A 15,147-nucleotide genomic window follows, 5' to 3' on the forward strand; every position below is an offset into this window, starting at 1 on the left:
AGGGCACAGAGGGCTGGGGCATGGGACAGCTAACACGGGACACCAGGCTAACGTGCTTCTCTGGAAACTGCTGTGGGCAACTGGCTGTGAATGGATAGCGGGAGGAAAGAGGGACAGAGCCATCAGCTCCACGGTGGTGTTTATTCCCTGCCTGCCATCCTGGCAGTTTGCTGCAGGATTTGGGCAGTTGCTCCATCATCTGTGGCCTGCAGCTGCATGAATTGTCACCAGGCAATGAGGGCACTTGGTCTGTTCAGCATGGAGGAGACTGAGGGGAGACCTCGTTGAGGTTTACAACTTCTTCATGAGGGGGGAGAAGGGACAGACACTGATCTCTGTGGTGCCCAGTGACAGGACCTGAGGGAATGGCCTTAAGTTGTATAAGGGGAGGTTTTGGTTGGATATTAGGAAAACGTTCTTCTCCCAGAGCGTGGTCAGGCACTGAAGAGGCTTCTCAGGGAATGTCACAGCACCAAAGCTCCCAGAGCTCAAGAAGCATTCAGACAATGCTCTCAGGCACAGGGTGGGATTGCTGACAGGAGTGCAGGGCCAGGAGTTGGATCCTTGTGAATCCAACTCGGCATATTCTGTGGTTCTGTTAAATTCAGGCTTGCTGTTCTAATTAGAGATTTCAGGTGAACTTCTGATTTTCAGATCATGCCTCAGAGTCTGGAGAGTTCAAAGATAGGGAGTAAGTGGTTATCATGAGCAAAAAAGAACCCCAAGAATGGAACTTTCTTAAAAGTTTTAGGAAAGCAAATCACCATCACTGGGGAATCAGGTCATAGGTGATGCTGATTCACCCTCCATTTCCAAAGCCTGCACTTGGCAGAGGAATGTGACCAACAGGTTCATGGACTTCCTGAAAAATAATCCTGCCTCAGCTGCCCCCGCTGGCACTGGTTCCTGCTCGGCTGTGCAGCAGCAGGCACCAGTGGTGGTGGCTTGGGGCAGATACAAAGATACGAGCATGGATCTTCAGGAAATACAGTCAAAAAAGGGTCTGAAATTCTCAGCAGTTAGAGTTAGGAAGGATACTGTCCCCACACTCTGGATTTTCACGTTCCTGGGAGGGAGGTAAGGCCCTGGCACAGGTGCCCAGAGAAGCTGTAGCTTCCCTGGATCCCTGGAAGTGCCCAAGGCCAGGCTGGATGGGGTTTGGAGCAACCTGGGATAGTGGAAGGTATCCCTACCCATGGCAGTGGGTGGAATGAGTTGGGCTTTAAGGTCCTTCCACTCAGCCATTCTGGGATTCTAGGATATTTTACATTTAAAGGCAAACTATGCAGTGTTGAGACTTTTAAAAGTCAAATCAGGTGTCATACATACACCTGTGGTTTACCTGCAGTGAAAAGGATCCCTGTTGAGAGTATCACAGCTGATGGGATGCAGTACTTCTGCTTAGGAAATGAGTGATTATGTGTTGACAGACAGCTGACAGACTTGGAAAGAAACTGCTCTTGTCGAGGTACTGCTCAAAACTGTTAGTTCATCCACAGCCTTCTTAACTCTGATTCACACGATGGTGAACACAAAAGTAGCTATTGGAGACCTGACCAGAGGGAGAAACAATGAAACAACTCCTGAAAGAAAAAAGTGAAAATTAATTCTGTGGGAATCTACTTGAAGAAGTGTGTGTCTAATGTACCATGGAGTGAGTGAATGGGGAGGGCTTGGAGAAGTGTGGGATGCTGCACTGGCCTGGAAAATCAATCCCACGTGACAGCTCTAAAATGTCATTTTCTGTAAATGCCTGAATAGCAGAAATAAGGTTTCACAAAGAACCACACTTCCAGAGAAGTGGGAATCTTGGAGCTTCTACTGTATGGCTTCCAAATATGTTCTGTGTGCCAACAAGAGAGGAATTTTAAAAGCTTTCTGGTAAAGAATAGGGATGTGGTTTGTCTGTACACTAGTCAGAGTTAGAGGTCGCTGACTTAGTGGTAACTTCACTTACACTACACAGAGGTCATGATGGAAATGAAAATGGGAGGTTTAATCCATTCTTCCTCTTTTCATTCCAAACTTAGATCAAGAGGCAGCAGCACTCAGTCCATCAGAATTCAGTTACAGCTGTGGGAGATCAGTTACGGATCTACCATGGTATAACTGAACAGACATTTTTAGATCCAAAATTGGCAAATGTTTAAATGTTTATTGCAGGTGCTTAAAAACACAGAAGATTAATTTACAGAAAGGCAGTAAAAAAATGTTTGAGAGATAAAACTGATCAAATAGTAAAGCATTGGACTGAAGCCCGCTGAGAAACTCCTGCTGCACTGAGGTTAGCATTAGTGATGAGATCTTAGATAACATTACTCTTACTTGTAGAGGAGGAAGTTGGAGAATGGGCCGTGTGGAAGCTTATTTACCATGACAAAAAGCTGCAAACCAACAATTCACCGGCGAGAACACTCATTATCCGACAACCCAGCTCTGAAAGTCATTCACAGCAAACCCCAACTCACCTCACCTCAGTTTCTGCACTTCCTCTCTCAGTGCTGACAGATTCGATCCAATTATGACACATCAATCCTTCCGGTTTTTCTGAACTCCCTGCATTTCTATATGACACCAGCTTAGTTTCCAATAAAAGTTTTATTTTCATCCCAAAATTCTTGCTGAAGCCAGAGGAGTCCTGCCACAGTAAGATGAGCTCCACCAGGCTGCAGAGGAAGCCTCTAGCCTCAGGAAACAACAGAAAATCCTTAGACAAGGATCTGCACAAGCGGCCAGACAATGAATTAAGGTCGGGGATACTTAGTAAAATATGCCACTGTTGAGGTCTTTTTATTTTCTCTTCATTCAGGTCAGCTGCAGAAAGAATCAAAAATAGGGTTTAGTTTGGAGAAGGGGGAGGCAGGAGTAGAGGCAGGCAGGGAGAGGGAGGAGCTGCTGATAGGAAAAAATGGCATTTTGGGTCTCTTATAATAACAGTCATTAAAATGCCGTGGGATACATATCAAAGAATGGAAAAATGTTTGAAGGGTTTTGTTTTCCTTTTTATTTTTTAATGTCATCACCAGCTGCTGTGTATTTTGTCCTTACAAAAAGTTCATTCAAATACATGTAATAGAGTGTTTAACACAGGGAGGTCACAGAAGCAGTGGAGCAAACTAGGAATGAAAAAAAGATAAGATAAAGAAAAATATGTAGGTAATAATATTTGCTGATAGTGTAGTTATTGTTAGGTGATACAGCCTGAAGTTTTTCCAGTAAAATAAAAAGAAAAATCACAAAAAATTCTGTAAGGAGTAGGTGATGCTCTGCCAGTAAATTACTATTGTCTACATGGTACTGAGGTAGTTGTTCAGTATTTAAGAAGGAACTTTGAATTCTTTACATTAGCTTTCAGATCCTCAGGATTCTCAAAAACACACCTCAATGTCAATCAGGTAACTGAGGAAAATGTGGACAAAACTCTGTATAAAAACCACCCACAGTGACTGGAGCCCAGAACACCCTTTATCTCCAGGAAAGAGAGAAATGGGTACAAAAGTAAATACTGGCATTACCTTGTCTCAACATAGCAAGTTCTTTTAAACCAGGCAGTTTTCTTCAGCAAAAGTGGAGTGGCTTAAAACTCAAAACCTCATCTCTCTAATTTACAATTTTAAATAGGAAGAAACACAACAGACATCCAATAATGAAAAAGCAGTTAATAAATACAAGCTATGAAGTAGTTTTTATCACAGCTCTTCCATGGAAGGACAGTCCTATTAAAAAACCACTGCGGGTGGCTTCTTTATTGTTTGTATAATTTTTAACCAGACGAGTAATGAGAAGTTCTCCTCAATGTTAAATGAAAATTGTTCAAAAGACCATGACATGACAAATAAAAGCATAAATCACCTTAAAATGTGTTAAGAAAAAAAACTATGCCACTGATAATGCATATGGTTGAGAGCCACAGATATATCTACCTACTAATTTTGCAGCTGTATTTGGAGATGTTAAGATCTCTGCACCAGGAAATGGCCAAAAAGATGTGACAACAAACCTTGACTTTTAGTGGTGTTCCCAGAAATCTTGGGAGGGCCCCTAGAAGGGGGTCTGAAGCTGTTCACAATGCAATGTCGTGACAGAAAGCCCAAGATCCTTCTGAAATTCCCTTACTCTTGTTTTCCACCGCCCAGAGTAGAAAGCAGGCTGCTGTCCCTAGAGGCTCGCTTCGCGCAGCTGGACTGCAGCCTGCAGACCCTGGCGCACGCCTTCGAGCTGCAGGCGGAGATGATGGAGGAGGACCTGAGGCGGGACGTGCCGTGGGCACCTGCGGCCAGGTGAGCTCAGCCAGGGCCCACAGCAGGGAGCAAAGCCAGGGAGCAAAGCCCAGCGACCAAACCCGCCCGGCCGGCTCCAGCGCTGCCGGAATGGGCCGCGGCTGCCCCGGCTCCTCAGCACCCTCACAGGGAAGGATTTACTCCTCACATCCACCCAACGCAGCTCCCTGGCTGAGGGAGCCACTCCCGCCCGGCCCGTCACCACAGCCTGGCCCGCCTTCCCCCTGAGGGCCGCGGCTTCTGTCTCCCAGCAGGCTCGGCGGAGCAGGTGGAAGAGGAGAAGGAGGAGACGGACGAAGAGGAGGAGAAGAAGGAAGGAGGACAGGAGAAGGAGGAGGAGGAGAAGGAGGAGGAGCCCTCGGGCGGGCGGCGGGAACTGCCCCCCTGCGTGAGGGGCGGGGCGGAGCCGCCATTGCGGAGCGCGGCCTGGGCGGCCTCGGGAGCGGTGGGTGCGGGTCCGGGTCCGCGCTGGGACCCTCAGGGCCGGGGGTGACGGGAGCGGAGGGGGACGAGGGGCCCCCTTTTCGCTGGGCGCCGGCGTCCTGGGGGTTATTTTTTGTCAATAAAAATAGCGGAAATAATAAAACCTGCCTTAACGTGTATTTGTCTCCATGGAGAGTTCTCTGTGAGGAACGGCAGCCTTTCTTTCAAGGGCCTCCTGTTTCTGAAGCTGCCTGTTTAAGAAGCTTGTAACTTAAATATCAGTGGGTTTCTTCTTTTGCTGTATATGTCTTGTTTTCTCTCCCACAGTATTGCTGGGCCAAGTGGAAAAATCGTGTGAGGAGACAGATGACCCCCACAGTTTCAAGTCATACAAAAAGGTGCTGAAGTTTTAATTCTTTATTTATCGTATGAAAAAGAGGAATTTTAGCTTTATAGTCCTAGCTTAAGCAAGCAAATGAATGAGAAAGAAGCTGCTCTGCTCTGGTGTATTTCACCTTCAGAACATGCTGGAAGCAAGCTTGTGCCAAAAGCACCTGTCAAAGGATGTTCACATTCTGAAAAAATGAGTGAATGGAAGGTTAAGGTAACTGGAATAACATACCCAGCATCTTATCATAGATAGGGAGTGATGGGTGGCTGGAAAAGCTCTCACCTTCTTTTCCCTCCCCTCCTTACCACCTCCTTGCTATCTCCAAAGCATCTGATACAGCTCATAGGAACCTGCAGTAGGAAAACCTGGTACAGTTTTTCCATGACTTCTGTAAAGCTCTGCTTCTTCCTCAGGAATCTCTCAGGCCCTGAGAAAAGCAATCACTTAAACAGCAACTATTTCTAAATCCACAGTAGTGTTGTTTTAACTTTTTAAGATTTTCTAAAGCCTTCTGAGTTTACATTCTTGTAACAAACTTTTTCACCTACTTTCTGTAAATAACTTACTGTTTTATGTTCTTTTATAGAGGCAGAGAATTTTAATAGACTAGTAGTTTATCCAGTGTCGTTGGAGAGGTAACAATTTCACCCTCCAATCCACTGTCACCTTTGGAAAACTATAAATGCTAGAGTCAGAAAATAAACTTTCTCTTTTTTACCTTTACAATAACAACAGCTCACGTAGTGCTTTCTTGTGTCCTATAGTGACAAAGTAGCTGTAAGACATTTTGTATTTTCCTTTATTTTACTTCCCATAAGGAACCTAAATGTTTCTTTTGGCTTTCAGGCCCTGATGTTGTCCTAGTGCTGTTCCTCTACCTCACGTCAGTATGTCGAAGAAATCCACGGCCCCGCTTTCCTTGTCCGACTGCCTCTGCCAGATTTGCATGGAGATCTTTGTGGAGCCTGTCACGCTGCCGTGCAGCCATACCCTCTGTAATTCCTGCTTCCAGATGACAGTGGAAAAGGCCAGCCTTTCTTGCCCCTTTTGTAGGCGTCGAGTCTCTTCCTGGGCACGGTACAATACCCGCAGAAATACTCTTATCAACTGGGAGCTCTGGGAGAAGATTCAGAAGAATTACCCAGAGGAGTGCGAGCGCAGGATGAACGGACAGGATTTGGATGAGGAAAGTAAGTGAAATGTCTCTTGTCCTGGGATGTCTCTGCTTTGCCACAGGAATTCCTGTGGGTGGACTTCAGATGTTGGGAAATGCAGAGCTGTGGGTAGGCAGGTGTGTTACTGCTGGCAGAGACAGAGCTCTCCTGCAAAAGGGGCAGGGGAGAGGTGAGCAATGCCTTCTTCATTTGTAGCACAGAGGATGAAAATTACATTGTCTGGTGATTTCAGGTATTTGATCATGCGTTTGGTGTGGGGTATTGGTGTGTGGCTGCCTGACCTTGTTCACTGCTCATTTGCAGCTGTAGCATCTACAGGCAGAGTGTTTGAGTCTGTGGTGTGTTTCTTTATCATTGTCAAGTAAGTGAAGTGGTTGGAAGATTTTTAGGTGGTAATTAGTTTGGTTGAAATTCCAGGGGTTCGGTCAATGCAAGAATCCGAGCTGAAAATTGTGGTGTCAGAGAGAAGGAAGTGAAATCTGATTAACTTTTTGAAGAATGATTTTGGGGTTTATGATGTTACAAGTGCACTTGGGGGACATTTTGATAGGTTGGCCATAGGGCAGCTTGTTCACTTGCAGTGTTCTGAGGTCTTTTTAATGAAAAAAGAGTGAAAGACATAAATTATGGTCAGTGTACCAACAGAGAATGAATGAGGGAATGGTTTGGGATGGGTGAAACCTTAAAGATCATCCCATTCCACCTCCCTGCCATGGGCAGGACACCTTCCACTAGACCAGGATGCTCCAAAGTCCATCCAGCCTGGCCTTGGACACTTCCAGGGATAGGACAGCCACAGTTTCTCTGGGAAACTTGTTCCATTGTATTTATATACAGTGCTTGGGAAACACTGCCTGTTCCTGCCACTCTGTAATACCACACTTTTCTATAGTGTAAACTTTATTGCTTGATATTTTTTGCTTTACTCCTTCCTTTTTTCAATCACAGCACTTGATTTATGTCAAATCATTTCCATGACAGGGTATGGAGCTAAAATCCTTTGTTGTTGTTGTTGAAATCCTTTGTTGATAACTGTCATGAATTTGTTGACTTTGGTTTTTCTTCTCCTTCCTCTTGATTAGTCTGTGTCCCCAAGCCGCAGCACCAGCTGAGCAAGCCTGGGGAGCTGAGGCAGGAATATGAAGCAGAGATTAGTAAGGTAAGTCTAAAAATACATTTAAAAAGCATAAATGTTTCATATTCATATGTTGTAGGACCATACAGCTGTTTGTTCCTACAAACAGCTGTAATTTTATTTAATAACAAGGATATTTTAATGGGCACTGCATCTGCAAGAACATGCATAGTGGTCACTTCTGGATCATGAATTAAATTGGTGAAAGAGATTTCTTTGTATTTGACATGAGGTGACATTCTTGATCTATACCTCCTACCTCATCTCTCAGTCAATGTACATAAAAGCAGCAAATGTAGAAATTTGGAACTGTTTGGGCTTTGGTTTTATATTTGTCTTCTTGATTTCCCTCCAAGTAAGAGACCTCAATTAGATAACCTTCAGTAATGAACATACAGCAGTCTTCTTCGCTCACTCTGTTACCTGTGCTCATTTGAAAATCAGTAAAAATTCTAAAGAATTCTCAGTTTTGGCTTACTTAAGGATCCTTCTTCCAATTCAGACACAGTAGTATTAAGATTTAGAGTTGGAATGTATGGGAATGCACCTTTCTCTGAGAGCCCCTTGCTGGTGATTACTGGAGCAAATGAAGCAGAGGACTGGGGGGAATTTCCAAAGAAAGCTTTATTCTTGAAGTACTTTGCACTCCTCATGGAGTTGCTGGTAACTGATCTCTCAACATGTCTGCTGTAAGAAAGGCAGGTGTAAAATTCCTGACTGCTGGCTTGGGGTTTATGTGTTTCAGGAGAGCAGCACTCTTCTAGAAGAGAGACGTTCTGTCTTTGGGATATATAATGATAAAAGCAGGTTGAGCAAATGCTGTGGGATAGCTGGCATTCAGCCTTAGACAGAATTCTAATCTCACTTTCTCTGTAGATCCATGTATTTGGAGATCTTAGTTTTGTTACTAACACTTTGAGAAGGTGAAGAATGGAGTTGAACCTTTCAGGTTAATGGTATAATCTTAGAGAAACCCAAAGGTTTGTCACTGTGGTCAAACCCAAGGCTCTACACACAGCATCGGTATGATTCTTACATCTTTGAGACTCGTGCAATGAAATGCTGCTGTGTTTTGTGAACAGTGAATGGTTCATGTTTAAGCAGTGTCAGCTGAGAGGTTCTGGTGTAAAGTGTGGCCCTGCAGCAGTAACCAGGTGGATTTTTTCCAACATCTGGTTTAGGTGGAGGCAGAAAGGCGAGCGCACGAGCAGGAGGAGAACAAGGCGAGTGAGGAATACATCCAGCGGCTGCTGGCAGAGGAGGAGGAGGAGCAGAGGCTGGCAGAAGAGAGACGGAAGGAGATGGAGAAGCAGCTGAAGCAAGATGAAGAGCTGGCCTGGCAGCTCAGTAACAGTCTGGTGAGTTAGGATCAAGTGGGACAGCAGCAAATATCAATGTAGTGCAAGCAACTTGGACTTCTCAGAGCAAATGTTAAAATTTGGAGTAGTTGAAATTTATTTTAGTTGCAGGTGAAAGCTGTTGTCATTCCCCAGTACTTTAAAGCCTTGATTGACCATTAATTTTTGAAAAGCCAGGGGGACGGTGAAGCCTGTGCAATACACACTTGAAATCCAGCACCCAACATGTGTGCTGCGTGTTTTCATTGTGAAACATTTTAAAGCATTGATTTTCTGCTGTATGCTTCCTTTTCCTCATGTTTTTAAAAATCCTTCTTTGGAAGAAATGAATATGTGTAACATGTACTGAAGGAAGGAACATACAGTGAAAATGTACCTGACCTTTTGGAGGGTTTTTTTTTTTCGTTTTATTAATTTGTTTTGCTTAGTTGAAGTTTTGCTACCCAGTGATGAAACCTGTGTACTTATTTGAGCAAAGCCTCCTGTCACTCAGTGCTAGATCTAGGAAGGTGTATAGAACAGGTCATGTTTCTTTCTCTTAAACATCCGTTACTTACAGTTCTGGAATTCTTTGGACAACAATAACTAATTCTGCAGCAAAACCCAAGCAGTTCCCTGAGGTTTCTGCTGTTTTTGTTGTGTTTTGTTTTATCTAATGTTGTTTTTCATTGTCTGGAAGAATGAGGATCCCGAGGAACACGTGCCTGGCAGCCCATCACCAGCACACAGCCTCTCCCGTCAGACATCCCCACTGAACCTGAGCAAGGCAAAGAGCAAACCAAGCAACTCTGGAGACATTCAGAAGTAAGGGATTTAGCCAAGTATTTCTTTAATTTTTGGCCTGTTCAGTGTCCCTCAGCCCCATTTGCTTCTTTGGAATGCTGTAGGCCAGCTTCCCGAGATAACTGGGGACAAACGTGAAGTGTTGAAGTTTAAAACATGTCCTCATAGGAGGAGAAGCCAAACACTTGCCTTCTTGTTGTTTTTTGTGTGTCAGAATGAACCTGAAGATCTTGAATAATGCAAAGGACTGACAATTTAAGGACAAAATATTTAAAGGGGTATCCTTTTTTTCTTTTAAAGGTATCTGTCTCCAAAAAATTATGGTATGTTGGGATCAGCATCGTTCTCCAGTGCCACAGGAAGAGGCGGGAGCAACTCTATCTCTGGGGTAACAGGAATCAGTTTGTTATAAATCCCACAGTTAGTAACTATGGGATATTTTCCCCTTGCCTGTACGGTTCTAGTCTTCTATTCCCCTTGCATATTGGCACTGGACAGGTAATATTGCCCTTTTTAAGCTACCTTTGGTATTCATGGTTTGCAGTACTGAAGCCTACTGGAAGAGGGTGCACCTTGATTTACAGCATTCCATGGCTGCCTGTCTGATCATTCCTGTAAGGCCTTCAAAGAAGATGAGCATTTAGTCTGAATCACTGATAAGAGGAAAATGCTGCAGTTGTGGTTTCAGTCCTTTAGCTGGGCTTCTGCAGTTATTTGAAATATTTTCATTATTATTAAACAGGTATTTTTTAAAAAGAGAAGATCGCTCAAGGGCAATGCAGCCATGAGAAGTGAGTTTGGTATTTATTCACACCCATGGGCTTTTGATAAATTTACTTCATTAGTGGTGTCTTCCTTTTCTTCAGGAGACCAACAGCAATGAAGGCAGCAGTTCTGCAGTGCAGGATGAGCAAGAGGAAATGCCAACCCTGTCTCCACAGCTGACCAGTGTAAACAAAGATTCTGGAGCTAAGGATTCATTTTTGGAATCATGCCTGAACTATTTCAGTGCCTCGGCTTCAGGTGAAACTGTCACTACTGTCAAGCAGGAAAAAACACCAGGACCAAATGGTTTAGAAGATGGAATTCCAGATGCACTTCATGGAACCACAGAAGGGGAAGGGTCTAGGACAGTTCTTCTTAGATCCAAAGGAGATGATGATGGAATTGAGTCAGACAGTGGCAATTTGACACATGTCCAAAGGGTAAACCTTGAAAAGTCTGATGAAACTTCTACCTCTGGTATAAATTGTGTGATGTCTGACAGCCAGACCACGTTAGGTGGTCTGGGGAAGGAGGCTGGACACTCAAATGAAGAGATGCCAGAGAGGCCACAGAACTCTAAGGAGACTCCCAAAAGGAAGCTAGTGGAGGCCCCAGCTGGTGCCATGATTGACTTGGACATGCTTGATAAGAGGAGAAGAACCTTTTCAGAAAGTGTAGAAGAGCAAGGAGAGCAGATGAATGATTTTAACTTGCAGACACAAAGAGCCTTTGAGCAGGAGTTCTATGAAAGGCGTAGGCAGGAGGAGCAGGACAGGCTCTTGGCTCTGCAGCTGCAGAAGGAGCTGGACAAGGAGGAAAGGACACTGAACCGACAGAAGGGTTCTCCAGACGAGTATCTGCTCCGCACCAAACCACCCCGCTCTGGGAAAGACTCTTCTGCCAGGAAGGGAAACTCCAAGGCAAAAGACTCAAAGGGATCAAAGACACAGGCTGAAACCAATCACCACAAGTCTCGGAAAGGTTCCTGCAATGAAAACTGGCAGTCCCCTGCCAGGGTCCGGGTGAAATCCCCCAGCATCAAGGAAGGAAAGGTTTTGAATTGTGTGGTTAATACCAGTGACACAAATGATATTTGTTCACTGCCTAAGAACAAGCAAAAGACAATCCTGCAGATGTTTAAAAGCCCTGTTGCAGAGTAGATCAGAGCCATGGACATGTGGTGGAATAGGAATGGGAACTGTGGTGATGTTCTTCTGTGCTAGGCAAAGCTTCCCTAAGCAGTTTTGAGTGGTTGCTTTGGAAGGGAACCACTCTGGGCAGCAGTGCTGTGAGTTCTGAGATGTTCTAGTAACATATACCCCCAGAATGTAACATTTTAAAATTGTTCTTTTCTTGATTATTATTTTCTAGCACTTGCAGCACTTCTTGCAGGAATCAGAGCATTTCTTATTTTCTAACTTGCATTTACATGGTTTGGAGTGTGAATACTGGTAGTGTTGAAAAACAAGGATAACTGATGGTCTGATCTGAAAATGAGAATTTGAAGCCTTTAATGGAAAAGATGCACAGTCCATGGAGGGAACAAATGAAAAAAGAGCCTGTATTCCCAGCTGGCTGTCAGCTGCAAGGTTGAAGCTTCCCTCAGCACAGCCACTGTTCTGTAAATCAAAGCACGTTGCTGGAATTTAGGCTGTTGCTGGAATTGCGTTGTTGGCACACCCATTAACACGAGTGTAAGCAGACAGTCACTCTTTCCCTCTCATATGCTAACCCCTCCCTCGGACAAAGAGGAAAGAAACAGGTCATTCTCCACTGCCAAAGCCAAGGATCTTCATGGATGCCAAGGCTGTGGGCTCCCATTCACCTCTGTTCACAGAGATCCCTCCTGCATATCCCATTTTCCCTGTTGTTAAGAACAAGATACTTTTGTTTTCTTGTTGTTGATGTCCTGTTAATTGTACATGTTAATGTACAATGGTGTTACTATACATAATGCTGTTTAATTTTCATACTCAAACTGGTTTGAATGTGATTAAAACAACAGTCCAGAAGTCAGTTATGGTGGAGAAAGGTAAAAAGAAAAGACGCAACTGAAGACTGGAGTTGTCAGTAATGACGTAACATGACAGTAATTAAGAGATTCATATAACTGCCCTGCCTGGCTGTAACTGTTTTCCTCCATTTTTAGAGGCACTACTAAATACTGTTCCTGTTGGGTTTAAAACTAAAATAACTCAAAAGAAACTGTAATTTAGATGTGGAGGTGCTGAGGCCTGTAGGAAGTTGAGGCTGAGGAAGAGGCAACCAGAGGAAGTTTTCTTGCTAATTGTTTAATCTGTTGTTTTCTGAAGCCATATTTTAGCTTTTCTTTGCTTCTTTGGAGCTACTTTTGCACTGTCTGTGTTTGAAATGGAGCCAAGTGCCAGCTGCAGTGCTGAAGGGTGTGTGCTAGTCAACAAAGTCAGCAAATGGTTGAATTTTGTCCTTTTTTTGAGCCCCATTGAACACTTTAATTCTGTTATAGGGCATTCCTAACAGACTAGTTTCTTCAGCAGCATCTTTCGATGGTTTAAGTTTTAAAAAAAACAAATTTTATGGAAAGCATGACCAGCACACTGAGCCAAAAATATGAATTGTTGGGGTTTTCCCCCCCAAAGCCTGCACCTCTTTATCATTGGTGGGCTTCTCATAAATAAATAAATAAATGTTCTGTTCAGAGATGTTTTTTGAGGAAGTTACAACAGGTGACCAATGGCAAATCCTTTGCTTTTTCTCCTGCTGCCTCAGCCATTGTTCTGGAGGCTTTCCTTCAATATGGGTCTGTTTTTGCATAATCCTTAACACAGTTGGGATTCTTTTCTGTTTTACTCACTATGTCAAAAAAAAAAAAAAATTTAAAAAGTTTTTTTTAAGGCAGAGAGCTGCTGACTGTTTCCATGCTGGTGACCCTCAGCCTTTCCAGTCAGGGTAAGCCTGTAAAAAAAAAAACCAAAACATTTTGAAAGCAGAATGCAAAAAAAAAAAAAAAAACAGGACTGAAAACTGATTGATAGATAACACCAAACTTAACTGCAAAATCTACAAAACCTGTCACCTATAGCAGCAGCCTTATCCAAGGTGGGATGCTGCAAGTCCCCAAATGATCCCATTCCTCACCATATCCGTGGTATAATAATCTTCACTAGGCATACTTTGGCTTATTCTTTTAGGTCTTTATTGTTAGAGGGTGGAATTTGGCCACTGCTGAATGGATTTTGGTTGTACCAGCAGCTTGTTTCTGACCCTGTAGTCTGGGAGCTTTGAAGCAGGTGAAATCAGCTTTGTTTTACTGCTGTTGGTGAAGCAGGAGTCTGTATTTGAGAGGTCTGGGCTGGTGTAACAGTTCACTGCTGCTCACCTGCCTGCAGCCCTGATGATTAATTTGTCTTGTTTGTGAACAAGTTCAGCTCATCCAACTTCCAGGAAAAACAAGTGCCAAAACCACAGATACTTTACAGATTTGGTTGCTTTTCGGGGCACCAGAGCTGGTGTGGGGATGAGGGGCAGTAAGAGAGGGGACACATGTACCTGTTTCCATGGCAGTGAGGTAATAAATTATTAGAATTCTAGGGAAATCTCAGCTTTCTGTGGTACTCAGAGCTGACAAGTGTTACTGGCAAGGTGTTCAGCAGCAAGGCAGACACATTCCTGCTGTGTCAGGAAACTGAAAGGAGTAAAACATTCCTTTCCTGGTATTTCTTCAGGTGGCCTGGGGATCAGAAACACCTGGTATGGCAAGTGGGGACAAATCCAAGGGTTTCCTCTTCTGGCTTTGTGACAGTGATGTCAGGGCTCCCTGGACCAGTGCAGGTGAGCTATTCCTTGATCACCTCAGGTCCTGTCCTACAGAATCCCAGAATGGGTCAGGCTGGAAGGGACCTCAGTGGATCCATCTGCTCCAGCAGGGCTATCCCAGAGCCCATGGCACACATTGTGTCCAGACAGCTCTGGGATATCTCCAGTGAGGGAGGCTCCACACCCTCTCTGGGTCTGTTCAGGGCTCCATCACCACCCAGGAAAGTTCTTCCTCACGTCCAGGTGGAACTTGCTGGGCTCAGTCCCTGCCCGTGGCTCTGGTGCCATCGCTGGGCCCCCGGAGCAGAGCCCGGGCCCTGCTCTGGCCCTGCCTGCACCCAGGGACAGGCAGGAACACACAGGGACAGGCAGGGACTGGCAGGGACAGCAAGGGACAGCAAGGGACAGCCAGGGACTGGCAGGGACTGGCAGGGACAGCCAGGGCTGAGGGCCCTCTCAGCTGGGGCTCCTCTCCAGGCTGAGCAGCCCCAGCTCCCTCAGCCTTTCCTCATCAGGGAGATGCTCCAGGCCCTTCAGCATCTCCACAGCTTCCCCTAGACCTGCTCCAGCAGCTCCACATATCTCCTCTCTTGAGGGGCCCAGAGCTGGGCACAGCACTTGCAGGGCTGGCAGAGGCACAGGGTCACTCCCTGACCTGCTGTCAGTGCTCTTCTCATTGTCCCTCAGGGTCCCACTGGCCCTTCTGGCCTCCAGGACGCACTGCCGGCTCTGGAACAGCCGGTTGCCTGTCAGAACGCACAGGTCCTTCCCAGCAGCGCCGCTATCCAGCAGGTCATGCCCGGCCTGTGCCGGTGATCCGGGCTGTTCCCGGTGTCTCCCCTGGATGTGCTCCGCACTCGGCCCGCTGCGCCGCGGGCCTTTTGAAGGGGGTAAATCCGCGTGGGAGCCCCGGGTGCGTGCCCTGAGAGCGCCGGTGCGCCTCTAAGGCCCGCGTCCCTCGGAGGCGGCGGTCGGGCATTCCGGGGTGATCCCAGGGAGCGCCGCTGAGGCGGCGGGCGGGGCGGGGCGGGGCGGGGGGAGC

General features: G+C 45.5%; 1 protein-coding gene and 2 long non-coding RNA genes across 3 annotated transcripts; 1 reads left to right on the forward strand and 2 right to left on the reverse strand.

The window, feature by feature from the left end:
• Positions 1-2,120: 2,120 nt before the first annotated feature.
• Positions 2,121-4,730, reverse strand: LOC140684753 (uncharacterized). Its single transcript, XR_012057493.1, has 2 exons — positions 4,001-4,730; positions 2,121-2,814 (listed from the first exon to the last, which is right to left on the reverse strand). It is a non-coding gene; the product is annotated as an uncharacterized lncRNA (long non-coding RNA).
• On the forward strand, positions 4,662-12,987 carry RNF168 (ring finger protein 168). Its single transcript, XM_032750140.3, has 8 exons — positions 4,662-4,725; positions 5,031-5,101; positions 5,941-6,284; positions 7,352-7,428; positions 8,586-8,762; positions 9,442-9,566; positions 9,846-9,933; positions 10,412-12,987. Exons 3-8 carry the CDS (start codon positions 5,984-5,986, stop codon positions 11,468-11,470), a joined length of 1,827 nt encoding a protein of 608 aa, XP_032606031.3. The 5' UTR covers positions 4,662-4,725; positions 5,031-5,101; positions 5,941-5,983; the 3' UTR covers positions 11,471-12,987.
• On the reverse strand, positions 12,586-15,078 carry LOC115496453 (uncharacterized). Its single transcript, XR_003961952.4, has 2 exons — positions 14,761-15,078; positions 12,586-13,244 (listed from the first exon to the last, which is right to left on the reverse strand). It is a non-coding gene; the product is annotated as an uncharacterized lncRNA (long non-coding RNA).
• Between the last annotated feature and the right edge of the window lie 69 nt (positions 15,079-15,147).

This window comes from Taeniopygia guttata, chromosome 9 (genome assembly GCF_048771995.1).
Source record: "Taeniopygia guttata chromosome 9, bTaeGut7.mat, whole genome shotgun sequence".
In the NCBI taxonomy this organism is placed as follows: Eukaryota; Metazoa; Chordata; class Aves; order Passeriformes; family Estrildidae; genus Taeniopygia; species Taeniopygia guttata.

Bases quoted from the DNA above. Each gene is read 5' to 3' on its own strand.
- RNF168 (XM_032750140.3), top strand. From the start codon at position 5,984: ATGTCGAAGAAATCCACGGCCCCGCTTTCCTTGTCCGACTGCCTCTGC. The intron at 9,567-9,845 runs GTAAGGGATTTA...TTTCTTTTAAAG, and splicing joins AACTCTGGAGACATTCAGAA to GTATCTGTCTCCAAAAAATT. The intron at 9,934-10,411 runs GTAACAGGAATC...CCTTTTCTTCAG, and splicing joins GGAGCAACTCTATCTCTGGG to GAGACCAACAGCAATGAAGG.